At 37.8% G+C, this 15,902-nt stretch overlaps 1 protein-coding gene across 1 annotated transcript in view; it reads right to left on the reverse strand.

The window, feature by feature from the left end:
* Window positions 1–15,902, reverse strand: part of LOC140158628 (integrin alpha-9-like) — a 105,225-nt gene that overhangs the window by 54,571 nt on the left and 34,752 nt on the right. The window contains exon 2 of the mRNA XM_072181790.1: window positions 2,156–2,280. Coding sequence (XP_072037891.1) covers window positions 2,156–2,280 — 125 coding nt within the window. The remainder of the gene's footprint in view (window positions 1–2,155; window positions 2,281–15,902) is intronic.

A 15,902-nucleotide genomic window follows, 5' to 3' on the forward strand; every position in this document is an offset into this window, starting at 1 on the left:
CCATGCACGTTTTTGTACCAAATGCCAAAATTTATTTTTTGAAATGAAATACTCAATGTATTTCTAAATCTAATGATATTTATCAGACTTATGGACATGTAAATAAAGACTGCCAGTTGTGCACAGGACAACCCACTTTGTCACCCTTACTGTGAATACTGCCACTGGGGTCTACAGTACTGTCAGTAGTAGTAATAGAATTTGTTAGCAACTTGATTGTCCCTAACCATGCTTGCCCTGAAGTGTTTCTTACACAGTCACTGGTCTTTAAATCAACTTCTTAAAGGTCTATTCAGTGATCCCAGCGAAGGTGTAAACAAATAAATAAAATTGTTTATAAATTGCCTAAAAGTGAAGATTAAGTCATTAAAATTGTCATTATAAAGTATTTTTGAAGTGAAATATTTGGCAAAAAACAAGGAGAAAACATTTCAAACACTTTTTCATAGGTCAGAGTTCAGCTGTGCCAAAATTTGCCAAAACCGTCCCATAATGCATTAGAAACATTTTGAATGTTGATATAACTTATTCAATCAGTCCCCATCTAACACGGCCCTGCACTTCTTAGATCGCCTTGATAAGAGTTCGAAGCCCTGTCGTCAACAGAGGGCAGTAAACTCGAGGTAAAGAATATCCCATATCGCGTTAATGAGCTGGGCAGTAACCGTAGAAAAAGCTAATTTCTTGCGAAAATTGACAAGTAACTTGCACAAATTTCTAGATACAGTTACTATAAGGTCGTGCGATGTATCCAAACCATTTGTTAACCATTTCTTTTTTATGGAGCAATAATTTTTTATCATGAATATTATTGTCATGTTGATGACATCATAGTTACTCACATTTTGTTCATTTTTAAATTTTGAAACATTTAACGCTCAAAAGTCACACAAAATCAATCACATATATTTTCTTTATTTCACCAGAGTGTCCTTGCCAAGATTCTAGCATCAGACCATGCTTTTTCAAGATACAGCCTTCATAAGTGTTAGGTCACTTCTGTACAATTCTTATAATTTGTTTCATGCATACAAATAGCGATGCACGTTTTTGTTGTGTTTTTGGTAGGTTTTCATGTCCGATTTTAACGATAAAACATTATTCCCTATAGAAAAACAATATGGCAAAACATACAACAGTTTGTAACATTCTCCATGAACTTAACCATCTATGTTTGGATTGTGATGTAATTAACGTGTGTAATGAGATTTTCTCTTTCTGAATCCGACTTGTAAAATGTTATTTTTCATCACAATTTCTCATCAAATTCATACATTTCTGGGTCAAAAGTCAGGTAAAACACTTTGTGGTTTTGAAATTTGGTTTAGAAATAACGCTAATAAAATAATTTGGGTTGATCAAGCAGTTGCTTTTTATGATTTTCAAGGCAATGTGCATAAATGATGAATCTGCATGTACATAATTTTTCACTTCAGTAAGCTCGTCTTTTGACCAACGTTCATTATTGATCACGGGTTATATTGTATGCGATTGACATCAAAGAACCACATGTGTATGAGCTTGTGCATTGAATTGAATTATACAATGGTTATTCAGGTTATTGATCGCTAGATGGAAGCGAACATGATACATATTACGTAGGATTCCATGCCTGTGCGGGGATTTGAACCCTAGCGATCAGAACTATGAACACTTTGAAGTGTTAGCACCTTGCAGGGCCGTGCTAAGGACCCAAACTGGTCATGGTTTCAGCATATAGGGTGCAATTCCAATCAGTCCCCATCTAAGGACCAAACAGGTCATGGTCTGCAGCATGTAGGGTGCGAATTCCCAGAATCCTTTGCAAAGCATGTCTGGGCCACAGAAGAGAAAGAAACAGACCGTGTGCAACCAGTCAAAGTCCCCGTGTATTGTATGATTGTTTGATTGTGCCATGTTTAACAATCATGCCAGCGCTGCGTGCCTTCATGTATACACGATAGAGCATTGCGTGCTTTCGCGATTGACCGTTAAAATATGCGGTAATTGCGTAGCAGTCTCGCCTGTCGCATTAATGGAACAATCGGCCCTCATTATCGGGTGATGCACTTTGACTGATTGCACACGGTCTGTTTTCTTTCTCGTCTGTGGTCTGTGTTAAATTTGCAAAGGCTTTTGGGAATGACCAAATTGGTTTCAAATCTTTGCCACTTACCTGAATCATCTAATAGAACTTCAAAACAAGAGACTGGTGCAACATTACATAGAAATAATACGCCTGGTCTTTCCACCATCCCGTCCTGAAAATAAGAGTTGGCTGTAGGTGCTCCCACAAGTACACTGCAAAAGATAAAAACAAAATAATAGAAAATTAGTTCAAATGTCTTTCTGCCTATACATGTAGTCTTGAAATCCACAAAATGATACCTTACATAGCACAGCTTCTGAGCATTCTGTGTTCTGAGCCTTGTCATAGGAGTCCTCAATAAAGTTGTTATCTTAAAAAAATGTGAAAACCATGACCTACCCTCTCTGAGCTGTCAGCAGACAGCGGTTACTAAATATTTCACGATCAGAGGGGAGGGGAGTCTCAGGACTTGTGGTGACGGGTTTGTGCACAGTGCATCAGTGCAGTGGTTTGTACCCTAATCACTACATTGGAATTATGTCATAGTTATGCTCTGACGCAGTCCCTAAATATTTCATGATCAGATGCGAGGGGCAGTCTCAGGGTCTGGTGAATGTGATCAGAGCGTTTGCTTTTGCTTCATTTCTGTTCAAATTTAAGTAAATTCACTGTCAAATTTTGCTGTGATGTTCAAAATTTTACTGGAAAAGCTGCACCCCATTTGCATTTCTGCTGCACATTCCTGTACTTGCCTTTCCACTATTTTAAGCATGCCAAAGAAACCCCCTTTCCTCTACTTGATGACCTGAACTGCATGTACACACTCAAAATCAAATTCATGATCTTCAAAGATCATGATCTTGACACTGAGAAATTCCTTATAATTTGACACCTTTTCAGCAAAACAACCCACTTCAACTTGACTGTGACAAGTAAAATGTGATGGAGCTTGTTGAAAGCTATTACATTGCCTTCAGCCATGCTTCAGCTAAAGGTCACTGCCCTGCATTATTTGAGTAGCAATCATGGTAAAATGAACAGGTCCTGTACAAAATGTACCTGATGGTTTATCCATAGTATAAAGACATGGTACTATAAAAGCCAAAAAGGTTTATATAAATATGTTCAATTCAAACTTCTTAGTTAGTAACACACATAAACTGATGATAATGGATATTTATAGGATTAAGAACTGGTTCAATATATTTCTGTAAAAATAAATACTGAGTCAGCAGTTTTTGAGCTTTTGGATATTTAATACAATCAGTCTGTGTATGATGGGCCAAGATTTCTCAGATATACAGGGCATATTCAAAATGAGTTTTGCTGGGTTTCTGGCTGAACTACACCATTTTTGCATGGATTTTGAGAATTAACAGAAACACATCTCAAGCTCGGATCTCAAGATTTCTTCCAAAGGTACACCAGTCCCCTTTTCACTAATTTTGTGATGCACCAAAAAACATCCTTTTCCATATGATATTCAGTTATAAGAACAATCATAACCTATGCGACATCTTTAGGCGTGTGCAAGTGTATGCCAGCACTTTGAGCGAACACTGTACACAATGAAATGTGCACTGATATCACGGCCACATCAGGGTGAAAAATGGCATAGTCAAACATGGTAGTAGTATTACGATTACTAGCATTTCAATAATTACACAATAATTACAATGAATAGCAATATCACTCGCTCATTTCCCAAGTTATCATGATAATGATGTTCACATGCATGATTCTTTTTAGATTCCCCACACACACAACTAGATCACTGCAATGTCAACTCTGCACGCTTTCAACTTTTACTTTCATTGCCTTTATCCCATAACTTTCCTAAAACGTGGGTGGGAAAATCAACAGGTATGTTTTTCTTCTGATGCATTAGGCCATATATGATTAAACATATAGACCCAAGAAGAAATGTTTCCATTCAAAATTGTAGACGTTTAACCTACAAAAAACATGCAGGCATACATTGCACAACTGAATATTAGTTCATAGGGGCATTCAAATACCGAGTAGGATAAAAAGGTCCCCCTAATTTCAGTGGTCAAACTTTTGAGCACAATATAGGCCTTACTAACAACAGTAACATCTATGTGACCCAAATCTGATCCACTCCGGCCAAAGTCGGAAATGTTTAAGTTTGAGTTACTACCACCATTACTAACTTGCTCAGTGCATACAGTTACTGATGTTGAATCCCCAGGTCTCTTGAATACTTGGTTGCAAAGTTATGAACCTTTAAAAGTTTGGCCACTTTGAAGTACAAAGTAAAGTACGCAGTAAATTACGCAGTTTTGGCAGGCCATAATGTCAAAAGGAATTAAGACACTGCTAGCCACACACAAATGCATGAGCGTCTTAATACGCGATGCACAGTACGCTTACGCAAAATGTGCATACCTTACTTCGTACTTCAAAGTGGACACACTTTATGACCATTTTCTTATGCTTAATATTGTTTTTCTCCTCACTTTTTGCCTATATTTCAGTTTCATTATTGCTGACTTCAGTCTGATTGGATCAGATCTGGTCACATTTATGAGCATATGGAGAAATTTGTTAGCTGCAGTGTTGTTACCGCACATAGTAAACAGAAATTGGAATGATTGATTGAGAAATTAATGATTGAAAAAAATTAAGTGTGTTTTGAAAAGTTACAGCAGCATTTTACTGTCTAAATGGATATTATGCATAATATCAACAACTCATAATGCTCTCCAAATTATTGAGAAGATGGCCAGTGCTGACTGCTAGTTCTTTACCAATGGATGACACAGGCTGAGCACCACTTACTTAAAGGTGAGATAGAGTGGGGTGCCAAAGTTATGTGAAGCTGCAAAAAAGAGCCAAAAAATACAGAAAAGTGCAAAAAAGTGGGGCACCCATGGGCACCCCGCTTATGCACGCACCTGAGTGGAACGCTCCACCACTAGTCTCTTTAGGTGAGTGAAACTTTCACCAATTACGGTATTTCAGCTGAGTGGAATGTTCCACCGCTCACATCAGGTTAAATGGAACTAATACTTAAGATCATTGGAACATTCCACCACTCACTTAAGGTGAGTGGAATACTAGTATATTACGCCATGTATTTTCATATTCTTTGAATCTGCACCTTTCAAATCACACCAAATTTCAGGCAATCATTTATATCTTGATCATTCCGATTTCTTATTTATACACAAGTTTGCAACTAGCAAAATTTGCTTTTTAAATACCGATAATTGTGCTCAAGGTTATTACCACTCAAACTAGTAGGCCAGGGACATCCTCTTTTTTGAGGTCTAGTATGATTCATGGCCTTAATGTCATATGTAGCTTGAATTGAGGTACTTTTGTAGTGAAATTGTGAAAATGAAGCTTCAAAAGGTTTGACACCAATGATTACCTCCTGTCATTCATAAACATGATAAAAGGCGCTTGAGTTGACAGGATAATAGACTGTAAATAACCAGGCAATCTTTAACATGCTTTAGAGTACTCCATCACTTCATGATGTCATGACACTGATTTTAACCCTCTGTTTGACTACACACTAAAAACTACGGGGTTATATTTTCCGTGGTCATTTTGAATTGACCACGTTTGGGGTTGTTTTGACCCTTCAAGGGGGTTGTACTGTTTTAATTTGACCACATTCACGAGGTCATTTTAGCCACGACGAACGTGGTCAAAAACTTAGTGGTCATTTTGCCGATACCGTCGCAAGCATTGATATCAGTTTCAATCTTCCGCTTTGAAAATCTCAATTCATAAATGAGTTTAAACATGAGCTGCAATTAATGTTTGTTGATTAATAAATAAAACTCATTTTTTGACCGAAGTTACCCAATTTGTCAACTTTATAATGACTTGCATTTCGAACTATTTGCACACACGGTGTGCATCGCTCACGTGGTCACATCAGCGCCATATTTGTTCTGATTGTGCAGCTCAGCGGATTGTCGTGTGTGCTTGTCTGCATGATGGAATATGAAAAGTTAGTTGAAAAGTGAGACTGCAAGGATGCATAGACCCTTGTCTATGCACGCAGATTCATTCCAATTTCATGCTGTCATGGCTGGTGTCTTGGCTGCAGTTGTTAAGCTTATATCATGTAAGCTTATAATACGTGAACTGTCATAGGCGATGACTGACTGTGTGTGAGTGTGATACACAGATGCATTTTGCAGTTTGCTGTTTATGTAATGCTTTCTCTGTGCAGAAACACACTTATGTCCTGGTGGGACCAGCATGACCATAGGCCTACTAAACCAAACAACCCCTAAATGTGGTTATTGAGTAACCCTATAAAACAACCCTTTCAAATGGGTCATTTCATTTGACCCCGAAATGAGGTCATTAAGTAACCCAATAAGGCAACCCTTTTGAAGGGGTCATTTCATTTGACCCCGAAATGTGGTAATATTTTGACCCCAATGGGGTTACTATTTGACCCAAATACGTAGTCATTGCAATGACCCCGGGGTTAGTTAGTGGTATGGTGTTTAGTTGATAACTATGCTGGGGTCAAAAATGACCCCGTTTGGGTCATTTTTGACCCCGTAGTTTTAAGTGTGTAGACCCCAGACAAAATATGTGTCTCAGAAACACCTGTCCAGAGCTATGCATAGGCCCTAAAGCCTAGGCCTATTTGAACAGTTTACAATGGATGCAATAAGCGGCTGCTAAGCTAGAACTAGTTCCAGTTCCTCGATGGGGGTCGGGCCCGGGGGCCAGGGGTACGAAGCACACAGAGCCTTCGCGGTCCTTAGAATGTTTCTGAGGAATCTGAGACAAACTTTCTTTCCCCAAATGAAGAGCTGTGAACAACCTACTAGAACTAGGATACTACATTAGACAAAACTGGATGGATCATGTTGGGGAAATTTTATACATAGGGTGATAAAATGTGCACTTCCCTGAATATAGTATACTTTCTGAAATATAACCCAAATTTTCCTATTTTATGTAGGATCTATCTTTTTATGTGGTGAGGTAAAAGCGTACGTCATTCCAAATACACAATATTCCTTGAATGAGATTTCTGATTCACTTGTGATCACAACGCTAGAAACCAAGCTTTATGTATACCAAGAATTCCCCAGTATATAGCAAATAAAAACTTGTAACATTTATTCATGAACTGGCATTAAAAGTTAAACCCTCATGCCAGAGTAACTGGTAAAACAAACAAAACTTTGAAACCATAGGTCCCTATGTAAATCAGGTATGAATACCTTACCTGTATAATCATGCATATCAGAAAATAAAATATGAATGAATGAATGAAAAATATATTGGGTTAATTGTTTTGTTGTTGTGGTTGCTTATTCATCATATTCAACTTCAAGTTCAAGTGACTAAATAATTACCGTGATTATTATTCATCGCTCTACTGAATAAGTTCTTTTTGGAAAGACTTTTAAACCAATATGTGACTAGATCCTGAAACCCAGCAAGTTTTTGACCTACCAAATTTTGACATACGATTTCAAATTCTTGAGCTTGACTTTCCACATCATTGGACATTGGTTGTGATACCCATACAGTAGTAATAATATGAAATCACAGATTCTCTATCAGGTCAATCACTGTCCATTGACTTTGCTAAATCCCTATTCACTGGTGTGTAAATTTCACAGAATTGCAGCTCAGAAGTGGTAAGAAAAATTAATTAAATAAATAAATTTGCTCAAAATGATAATTCTTTTTGTTCCTTTCGATGGGGGGTAGGGGGAACACCCCTATGTAGACCCACCCGGACCCAGCTTTATATTAAATTATATTGTCTTTCTTGATATTGATATTATTATTAAGGCAAACAGGCCGTCTACTTGTGAATGGTTAATAATTAATCATCCCCATCATTGGTCAACTCATCCTTTTCATCATCAGTCATCATCACTTTACATAAAACATGCACAAAATGATTTACATTCAGACTGGGTTGTGTTTAGTCAAAACCGCCCCAATTGCATGCGCGGTATGACCCCAGGTATGACTAAGTTAAATGGCATTTGATATGAATATGTGACAATGCTTTCACACCAAATTAATCATGCTTAATTAATGGCATCATGAACTTTCTTTGTAGACTCATATTCAAAGAAAATAAACATGAAAATTGATTATAAAGTTCAAAAGTTTCTGTTCCATAATAATAAAAATCCCTTTAAAAGGGATGTGCAGCAACAGGGATTCATTTTTAATTATGTCGGATATATAGTTTCATTTTCATTTCTTTAGAATAGTTTCCTGTTGTGTCATTTACATGTAGTTCATATGGTGTGATCAAGCAAAATCAGTTTGAAGTTGGGCATATTCAACTTTCAGTTTTTTACATGATTGAAAAAAAGCATTTGCAAAGCTACATTTTGACCTAGGACTATTATATAGGCATTGAACATTCCAACTTAATATAATTACAGCAGCCTAAAATAAATAACTAAATGTTGTCACCAATTGATGTTGACAAATCCATTAGATTTATTATTCCACTTAAAACTTATTTTGAAATCCTGACCAACCTTAATTTTGATTGAATTGTATGTCACCTCAACATGACAATGCTGTAAATATCCAAACAAGACCTTTGATTCCAGTGCAATTTCCTGAACTGAGTCGTGGTTGCCATTAAGACAAAGACTACCAATGTAGGATTAAAATTTTATCAGATTTGAGGTATCCTGCTATTGAAAACTGTTCACCAGCAAATTGGTTACTTGACTTACCAGTAACCAATGGCAATTATTGTGATTGTGGTTCAGGATTCAGAAGTGGGATTCAGTTGACATTGTGATAATTGGAATAAATGCCAGGATTACATGTAAATCTGTGATTGGTTTTTTTTAAATTTTAATTTTCAATGGGAAAAATCTGATGACAAATAAAGTTCACGGCCTATAATATGTGCATAATTTATGCATGCATAGTATTGAACAACCCAATTGGACCTGGTAAATATGAATATAATCTTCATGGCGTTGTCTTTTTTAAAGACAATTCTTGCTCATTTTAATTTCTTCCCCGGTTTTGGCTTGATGCAGTGGCGTGTGCAAGGGGGGGGCAGGGTCTATGCCCCCCCCCACCTTTTTGGTCATTCAGGGATTCTGGGAAAAACATTAAAAACATCAAAATCAGACTCTATTCGGGAACTGAACAACCTGGCCCCCACTTTCACTTGGTGACCGAATTAAAAAGACTAATTTGCGTATGACATCTTGTCAACCAGACCAAAATTGCTGTACTGCGCAGGTCAGCAACCAATCACATCGCGACTTTGCTATGACGTCAGATGTAAGCTACCTATGCGAAAAAGGCATGGTTGAACTATGGTTAACCATGGTCAACCATGGTTCAACCATGGGTTTTGACCATGGTCAAACCATGGTCAACCATGCTTTTGAAAAATGGCACCACGGCCAGAGACCATGGTTGAACCATTGTCAACCATAGTTCAACAACCAGGGTTTTGACCATGGTCAACCATGTTTTTGACCATGGTCAACCATGTTTTTGACCATGGTCAACCATGTTTTTGACCATGGTCAACCATGGTCAACCACGGCCAGAGACCATGGTCAACCATGGTCTATCTAAAGTGACCATGGTCAACCATGGTCAAAAATTTGCATGTTTGACCATGGTTAAGAAACAATAGCAATCAAGGAAGAAACAATTGAAAGAAACAATAGCAATCAAGCTTAAACTTTAAATTAGCACCCGATAGAGGGCAGGGCCTGAAGAATGAGGGAAATTATGGGTAAATATTTAACGGAATAAACTGCATAATCATATTATTTAGATTTATTCCGTTAAAAATCTTATTTTAACTTATCAAATTACTAGTTTTTATATTCTATGGTGTCAAATATTTATTCACAACGTTGTAAATACGCATTAAATACGATTAATAACAACAGAGGGCGCTTTTTCTCATTCACTACCCAGAGTCAACCATGGTCAGGTGAGGTGATGACCATGGCTGACAATGCTCAGCCATGCTAAAGCATGGTCGACCATGGTATACTTAAAAGTGACCATGGTCAACCATGGTCAGGTGAGGTGATGACCATGGCTGACCATGCTCAGCCATGCTAAAGCATGGTTGACCATGGTATACTTGAAGTAACCATGGTCAACCATGGTCAGGTGAGGTGATGACCATGGCTGACCATGCTCACACATGCTAAAGCATGGTTGACCATGGTATACTTGAAGTGACCATGGTCAGGTGAGGTGATGACCATGGCTGACCATGCTCACCCATGCTAAAGCATGATTGACCATGGTATACTTGAAGTGACCATGGTCAACCATGGTCAAGTGAGGTGATGAACATGGCTGACCATGCTCACCCATGATAAAGCATGGTTGACCATGGTATACTTAAAAGTGACCATGGTCAAGTGAGGTGAAGACCATGGCTGACCATGCTCGGCCATGCTAAAGCATGGTCGACCATGGTATACCATGGTGACCATGGCAACCATGGTTGACCATGGTCAAGCCACCATGGCTGATCATCGCTGACCATAGTTAACCATGGTCAACCATGTTTTGACCATGGTTGACCATGGTTGACCATGCTAGCACGGTTGACATTTCGCCTAGGCAGTCTTTTCAATTCGGTCTTCAATTATATATCTGTGGATGCATATTATCCTATGGTTTTACAAATAAAAGAGCTACCTAGCCTACCACAAGACATTGTGCACCTGCTGGTCCACCATGTACCTACATACAAAAGTACATGTAGGCCTTAAATGCAATATATTGCTGAAAACATGTCAGATTATACAGGTGGTACTGAATAAGATATATGAATTGGAATGTCAAGTATAATACAAAATAATATGAATTATGCACATTCAACGTGTTTACATGTTGCAATTGATGGCAAAGGCATTTTATGACGAAATCTTGTGCCTTTAAATTTGGCTGAAATTACATTTTTCCATGGAATTATAAAGATACCATTAGAGGTGAGGTTCAGAAATGTACATTTATCATTTATGGTGTTGTTTATCAAAATTTTCATTCAGAATTGTTTGAATGAAATGAAATGAAATGAAATGAAATGAAATGAAATGAAATGAAATGAAATGAAATGAAATGAAATGGAATGATATATTTATTTATAACAATAAATAGATTTATCATAAAAAAAAATCTATAAATTTAAATAAATAAAAGTTCTTTGATGTCATCCTTTTGTGTTGAGCATATTTAGTGCTATTATGCACTCTCCCAGACCTATTTGTAGTACTTAACACAAATACATTGGTGATAAATAATGCAAACACTTCGGGATGTTTCCCCCGTGGATGATGCATTAACAGTTCAGTGTTTGTCTCTTCATCTGTTGTGCCCACTTCCTTTTAAAATATCCTTAAATATGAATGAATTCTGTCTGCAAGTTGTCTTGACTGTGAGCAGTAGCGGCATCAGGAATTTTTTCGGGGGGTGGGGGGGCAGTGGGAGGGCAAAGTGAATTTCAGGGTAGACTATGGACTTTCAATTTAAAACAGGATTTTGAGCGGGCAAAGTCCCTAACACTCACACTGTCAATCAGACTTGTTTATCAATCAAATTTAACTGCAAGCAAATACAATACGCGCTCATGCACTTATTGACGTGTTCATGCAATTACACAACACAATGGCGGCATACTTGTGTACCATGTAGTTATTAATGGTAATGATAGGTACCGGAGGATTTAAACCATAACGAGATCTGGGCGACCAATCACAAGCCAGATCCATTTAAAGATGCATTACATCCCCGGGGGGGGGGGGCCCTCACATGTTAAGGTGGTACGGGTATGTGCGGCGGTCAAGGGTCCCTTTTTCAGGCTCTCCGGCAGTTCCTTAACTTCCCACATTTGAATCTAATCCAGTTCTTTGAGCCTCAAACTCTGACAATTGTAGCTCTTTAAGCTCAAATTTGGAAAAAAATTGGAAATTTTTAGCTCAACCGCCTATAATTTGGCCCAAATTTCAGTTCTTCAAGCCCCTATTTTGCCCGAAAATCAGTTCTCAGTTCCCAAAGTTCGGCGCCCCCCGCCGCACACCCCTACCAAAATTTAAGTTGAGTGCCCCCGGGATTACATCATGGCCAATTTTAGTAGGCCAGATTTCCGACAATCTCATCCCTAGAAGCTCATAGACAGCCGTGTTAAGCATGAAAACCACAATCCAATGTCAGTAGTCCACTTGGGGAGCTAACAAACATAGGGTGTAGGGAGGGTGACTGAAAAGATCAGATGTGAAAATCTATCAATTGTGCACACATTAATTAAATCAGAGTTTTAAGCTTAAATACAATATCCAGAGTATATGCAGAATGGGCAAGTGGACTACGGGGTAGTCTAATTTCAGGGGGGAAATCAACAAATTTTGTGCAAAATTGCTGCAAAAAGTTAAAATTTACAAAATTTTGGGGTTTTGCCTCAAAAGTGGGGGGGGGCAAGAAAAATATTTGGAGGTGGGGGTGGCAAATGCCCGTCTCCCCCCCTAGCACCGCCACTGACTGTGAGCAAGTTATTGAAACCTTAACACATCTTGTTAATTATTTTTATTCCTCCACAAACATGCGTTTTGTCATCCGTGTCAATTAAACCAGTTTTGGAAATGGTTTTGTTCCAAAACCTACATAAATAACACTAGACAATAATGCTCTGTCTTTACACAGACATGTGTGTGTGCTTGAGATGGAAATGATGTAGTTCAGCATACTTTGTTTTGGTAAGTATGAGCTAAATCATAAATAATCATGATAATAGCAGTCATTATGTCTATCAAATGTGAAATTTGTGTTCCATGTCATATGTGGAACAACAATGAAGCCACCAAAATGTGGTTGTTATTTCCATAAAACCGCAAGCTCCAACAGACACAAGTACCTGCTGTAAAGTTTATGGAGTGCAACACATTTGAGAGAATTCATGTGAAACCAAAATTTTTAGTACCTTTGGTGAAACCCCCTGGTGAAACACATGCTTGACAAAATTTCAAATGATTTTTTTAAAACAAATAAACTATCAAGACAGTAATGTTTGAACAAAATCAGTTTTCCCCCAAAATATAACATTCTGACTTATGGGGGGGGGGGGCAAAGGTGGATCCCCTCACTAAAAATATTTGAAGGTGCTTTTGACAACAAAATTTTGATTCTGAGGGGGGCACTTCAGGCGCCCACAGAATGGCCCAGAGTTAAGTTGCATTTGCCGTAAAATGTGGGTATAGGCCCGGGGAGTCACTCCCATTGTGGCCTGTACACCATCCGCGATAATCAACTTTTGAAAAGCACCCTAAACAAGGATGGTGTACAGGCCACTATGGGAGTGACCCCACCCCCGGGTATAGGCTCAACATCCAAATATTATGGTAGTGCTTTTACTTCAGACATACATGTACTACTAGTCAATAGTACTGGTGGAGGAGCACATGTTTATTTATTTGTCTTCCTCCACCATGTTCACTGGGAGCTGGGAGTAAAAATAGAACTGTACAAATTCTGCAAGAAGGCAATATGCACCACTCAAAAGAGTTTGCTTTTTGCTTGATGACAATCAGATACTAGGGTCAAAATTCTGTGGGGGAAATCCCAATATGTTCATGCATATAGATACATACGAGTTTTTATTTTTTTTGAAATCCTATAGTGTATGCTTCATATAGCCTACATGTATGTATCCATGCATGAACATATTGGAATTTTGCCCCCACAGAATTTTGACCCTAGTATTGGGGTCTACCCGGGTCTATCCTTTTTAACTGAAGCCATATTGAGCCAGATGATAACTAAGAAGGGTATTGTATGGTACCTACATACACATACAATGTATATTTATCAAACAAACAATACAACAAAATGAGTTCACTAGCATAGGTTAACAAAATATGGGATGAAAAGGTCAGATTGAACATCACAAAGCACAGTAATGTGTGGGTATGATGACACTGCCTAATTTCCTTAGGGATCAATTACTATCAACATATTGTACAATGTAGGATGTACAATCAGAGACTGTCCCTGGTACAATGAAGTCCAAGTCTAAGTAAAAGAGGTTCATCATCGTGAATTCGTGATTTATACATGTATGTTGCAGAATTCATATTATGCTGGAGCGAATCTGGTCTAAAAATCTGACCAATTATTCAGCCAATTTATTGTAAAATTTGCGTAATTGGATCTTTACTTCCATAACTCTCAATAATGAGTGGGATGATAGGAAAGAGACTTTACATGTGTATCACTTGCAATGACCTAATTTGGATCTGTGCAATTTGATGGAATTAAGGCCAGTGGGATGACAGGAGCCATAGTGGGGTTGTTTTTTTCAGTTTTAACCATTTAAAGGAGTATATATACATTTTTGTGATCCTAGTCCTCCTTTTATGACATTTTCAGTAGATATATGTATCTACGAAAAAGCTTATCCAGTGGTATAAAAATCTCAACGAAATGCCCCTTTAACGAAAAAAATACAGTACACATCTTTAAATATGAATACACTGATCTTATTGGAAATGAGTATAGGAAGTCAATTATCATGTGTTTTATATTTCCATATATAGGTCTTGCAGTTCTTGAGTTATGAGGCCAAGAATATATCAAAATTAAAGTTTTTTCTCCCTCCTGAGAAAAATCATGCAGATGGGTTGGAAATGACATGCTCTTAGCCCTTAATATATCAAGCCTTGAGGATAGCTTGATTTTACTCACCTACCTTTGATGTATAGACCTATAACTACATATATACAGTACAGTAATTTACTCTCCTAGTGCTCTCCTGTAGCACTAAGGAGAGCAATTAAAAGCGCCCCTGCTAATTTCAAATGGCAAAGCCTGTATTTGTCTCAGTATTTGAATGCAAACACATCTAGCGCTGCCCTCCAAGCTGCCTTAATATTGCAAATCAGATTGGCACTATCAGGTATGCATTTTAAGTGTAATGCATTTCTTAGCCCTGTTTAATTTCACAAATTGAAACCACTTTCATCAATTTGATTTGATGTCCTCAAATAGATCAGCTAGCCCTGGGGCAACATCATCTTTCTAGGACATCATTTGAGTGATCTGACCATGGTATTATGCCCACTATCTACATGTACATGTAAGCATTGAATGCATCATAGACCCTAGAATGCTAGTTGGAGAAATGGTATGGTATATTGGCAGGGATCAATCCAACAGGGGGGTTGGAGTGCCCCCTCTGCTCAATGGGAGGGTATACCAAGGGGACGAGACAAATACAAAGACCTTCAATAGCAAAAGTAGGATGTTTGCACATGACCTACTTAGAAGCATTGGGATTGTACAAACGTATAATATACTGTAAAAACTTGATAGTTAGCATCTAGATGTACTTACTATCGAGCGCTTTTAAAACATGCAAACATGAAGAGACCCTTCCACAAAAGTGTAAAGGGTTTTGAGCAAATCATTGATACACTTTAGTTATATATGAACAAGTAAACCTGCAAATGTGTGTATCAACCCCATTAGCTCAGTTGGTAAAGCGCCCGACTTTGGTACAATTTCATGTTTTCAAAAGTGCTCGATAGTAAGCACATATGCTAACTATCGAAGTTTTTACAGTATCAGGATTAAGTCCCAGCCTAGTATGACATACATGTAGAACTCCTCTAAGCTAAGGAACTAATAACCTGTAAACATAAGTGCTCACAATTTTATGTTAGTTGATTGATTGATTGATTGATTGATTGTTCGATTAATTGATGATTGATTTTATTGCAGTTTGTGTTTATTAACCTGAATTATTACCTAATCTGGATTATTTCACAGAAAACGCCATATATACTAAATCATGAAGTTT

The sequence above is a fragment of the Amphiura filiformis genome, chromosome 8, assembly GCF_039555335.1.
Source record: "Amphiura filiformis chromosome 8, Afil_fr2py, whole genome shotgun sequence".
In the NCBI taxonomy this organism is placed as follows: Eukaryota; Metazoa; Echinodermata; class Ophiuroidea; order Amphilepidida; family Amphiuridae; genus Amphiura; species Amphiura filiformis.